This window comes from Mastacembelus armatus, chromosome 5, assembly GCF_900324485.2.
Source record: "Mastacembelus armatus chromosome 5, fMasArm1.2, whole genome shotgun sequence".
In the NCBI taxonomy this organism is placed as follows: Eukaryota; Metazoa; Chordata; class Actinopteri; order Synbranchiformes; family Mastacembelidae; genus Mastacembelus; species Mastacembelus armatus.
The window spans coordinates 10,013,891-10,017,266 of NC_046637.1; the positions used below are offsets into that span (position 1 = coordinate 10,013,891).

The window sequence follows — 3,376 nt, forward strand, 5'->3', positions numbered from 1 at the left end:
ACTTAGGGAGACGCACCAGATCACACAAACACTTGAACATGAAAGACAGGGGTCGGGGCATGAAGGTCTGGGTCACACACGCACTTCGGGAGACGCACCAGACCACAAGAGAACATGAATATGGACACAAAGATCAGAACACGAAGAGACAAAGCATGAAGGCCTGGGTCACACACACTTCGAGGGAGACGCACCAGACCAGATAGGGAACACGAACAAGAACAGGGAATCAAGGCATGAAGGGATCTGGGTCACACACAGCTAAGGAGACGCACCAGACCACACAGGGAACATGAACACGTAAACCAGAGAAAACAAGGCATGAAACAAGGGCAGGAAACATGGCAGGAGGCAGAGACACATAAACAGGAGACAGGGGAAAAGAACCAGGAAATTAAGACCAAAAGGAGACAAAATACTTAACTTAAATCTGGAGGAACATAAGGCAGTCCATAATCAAAATGAGTCTAACAAAAGCTCAAAACGCTGTCTTGGCAGTACGCAAAACCATACATAGCAGACAACCCGGCAACTCAAACAAAGAACCACCAAGGTATATAAGGACCGGGCACAAAACAAGAACCAGGTGAAAACAAGCAAACAAATTAGATCAACGTAAAGAAAACAGAAATAACCAAAAAACCAGTTCCTGTCAGGATCCTCCCAAATAAAAGAAAACAGAAGTCCAGTGAAATGGATCCTGACAGTACCCCCCCCTCAAAGGCCGGCCCCTGACGGCCTTCAAATACCGTCCGATCACACCAACTGGGTGGGCGGTGGGGGTCCTAGGAGGTGGGCTCCAGAGGGCGGGCGGGCATGGCAAAACAAACATGGTATCAGGAGTTGCTCCGGTGGACAAAGGTCTGGAATTGTTCTGGCGGGCGACCTCTCAGGCAGCTGAAGGTCCGAGACTGCTCTGGAGGGCGGCCTCTCCGGAGGGCGAAGTTCTGAGACAGCTCTGGTGGACGGCCTCTCAGGCGGGCGAAGGTCCTAGACTGCTCTGGCGGGCGGCCTCTCCGGCGGGTGTGGACTCGTGGCCGTTCTGGTGGACGTCGTGGCAACCCTGGTAATTGCGGCAGCTGGGGACCGTGAGGCATCTCTGGAAACCCAGGAAGATCTAGGAGCCGAACTGACTGAATGCTCTGGAGACCGTGGCGACCGTGGCGACCGTGGCTCGGGACACCCTGGTCGCTGCTGTGACCCAGGATACTCTGGATGCTCAGGATACTGTTGTCTAGACAGCCCCGGGGCCTCCTGCCCTGGGGATTCCGGTGGTACTGGTCTAGATGGCTGTGGTGAAGGCTCTGAAGGCTCTGAAGGCTCTGGTAGCTGCTGCTGCGGCTCAGGAGGCTCCGGTAGCTGCGGCGACGACGGCGGCTCAGGGAACTGTTAGCTGCCGCGGCTCAGGATACTGAGGATACTCAGGATACTGAGGATACTGTGGCAGCTGATCTGGAAGCTGAAGCCGAGGCAGATCTGGAAGCTGAAGCTGAGGCAGACCTGGAAGCTGAAGCTGAGGCAGACCTGGAAGCTGAAGCTGATCCAGCCCTTCTAACGGCCCTGGTGATTCGGACCATTCAGGTGGCTCTGGCCATTCTGGTGGCCCTGATGGTTCGAACCAGTTCGGTGGTTCTGGCAGCTGAGACGGCTGGGAAAGCTCTGGTGACTGCAGAGATGGCTTAGGAAGCTGTGGAGGATCTGGCTGCTGCAAGGGAAGTTCTGGCAGGTGAGACGGCTGGGGCCGCTGTTGCGGAAGCTCTGGCAGGTGTGGTATCCGTGAATACACTGGTAGCTGAGGTGGTTGTGGTTCCAATTCCGGTGGTGATGGACCGGGGTCTTCTATTGGCACAGTCGACGGCAGTGGCGACTCGAGTGACTCAGACAGACCTGAGAATTCTGGGAGCTCTGGAAGCTGAGGCGGCTGCGAGAATTCAGATGGTCCTGGAGGCCAGAGAAACTTGGACAATCCAGGAAACTCTGGAAGGTTGGGATGCCATAGGGACTGCAGAGGTTCCGACGGCTGTGCGGGCTGTGAACTCTTTGGTAGCTGTAGGTTTGGATCTTCTGGTGGCTGTGGGTGTGGTGGAGACTCTGGAGGTTGCAAATCGGTGTCCTGGAGTAGCTGTGGCTTCAGCGGTGGTCCTGGTGGTTCGGACCAATGTGGCGGATCCGGCCATTCCAGTAGCTCGGACAGCTCCGGAACTTGTGGATGTTGCCGGTGCTAGGTGCTGTAGGGGTTCCAGAGGCGATGACTGGTGAGACGGCCCTGGAGGTGGTGACCGGCGAGGCGGCACTGATGGCGGTGACCGGCGGGGCGGCACTGGAGGCACTGAGGGTTCTGGTAGCTGCAATGGCGCTGGATGAGACGGCGCTGGATGAGACGGCGCTGGATGCTGTTCGTGAATCCAGTTCCTGCGAGGTAGAACCCCAGACCTGACTGCCAGATGGGTTCCATGGTAGGAACTACGGTGGGAATCCCAGACGACATCGTCCTCGTCCAAGGACTCCCCGTCGAGGGTCTCCCAATCTGAATCGCTAGAGACAGGTTCTGACCCGACGGCTCCCCGGAAAACAGGCGAAGACTGCGGGACTGAAGACTGCGGGACTGAAGACTGCAGTTGGCGTCTAGCAGGAAGCACCGGAACTGGCTGCCTGGAACGTCGGCGATTTCGGTGTCTGGACGGGGGATGTGGAGCTGGTGAACCCCAATGGCCTGGATAGTCTGAATAGTGCCCTCCAAAATGCACTGTGGGATTGTATATGACGAGGTCATCCAAGAAGTTGTCGGAGGAGTACTCGCTGTCAAGCGGATCGTCCAAAAACGACCCCACCGAGTACCTTGGGTCGTACTTCTGGGCCTGTCTGGTAAACCAGGTGAGGATGTCTATTTGGTCAGGGTCTCGGGCGTGACGTGGTGGTGAGGTGGGAACGGGACTGACGAGATACGTTCCCGTCCTCAAACAGTCCACGGCTCTGGATAAAGGAGGACAAGAACGGAGTTGCTGCATGGTCTGTCGGTGAGTCTGACTGTGGCCTGGAGAGTACATGGCAGCAATGGGGGAAAGGAAAAAGAGCGAGGGAAAAAAAACTCCTGGTTCTGCCTATGTGACTGAAAAACTCAAAACTGGGAACGTGGAGATCAAAAAGAAACTACTAAGCTGAACAAGTACCAGGAAGGTGGGAAAAAGGGCGTGGTCCGATTAGTTTAGTGGCCGGGTTGTACTGTCAGGACTCGGGGAACTATTATAAATTTTGGACCAAGGATGCGCCCACACTGGTACTTTAATACTCATCACAAGGCTTCATTGCATAGACTTGGCAAGCAAAACAGAACGTAAGGCAAAGGGGACAGGACTAGGCAGGGAAACTCAAGGAC

The 3,376-nt window shown here is 55.5% G+C and overlaps 1 protein-coding gene across 1 annotated transcript; it reads right to left on the reverse strand.

Moving 5' to 3' along the window:
- Positions 1-836: 836 nt before the first annotated feature.
- LOC113130015 (extensin-like) lies at positions 837-3,047 on the reverse strand. Its single transcript, XM_026306301.1, has 3 exons — positions 2,019-3,047; positions 1,525-1,921; positions 837-1,393 (listed from the first exon to the last, which is right to left on the reverse strand). The coding sequence occupies exons 1-3, from the start codon at positions 3,045-3,047 to the stop codon at positions 837-839; spliced, it is 1,983 nt and encodes a 660-aa protein (XP_026162086.1).
- Positions 3,048-3,376: the final 329 nt, after the last annotated feature.

Bases quoted from the DNA above. Each gene is read 5' to 3' on its own strand.
- LOC113130015 (XM_026306301.1), bottom strand. From the start codon at position 3,047: ATGTACTCTCCAGGCCACAGTCAGACTCACCGACAGACCATGCAGCAA. The intron at 1,922-2,018 runs GTCGGAACCTCT...GAATTCTCGCAG, and splicing joins AGTTCACAGCCCGCACAGCC to CCGCCTCAGCTTCCAGAGCT. The intron at 1,394-1,524 runs GTCTGCCTCAGC...GAGCCGCGGCAG, and splicing joins GGATCAGCTTCAGCTTCCAG to CTAACAGTTCCCTGAGCCGC.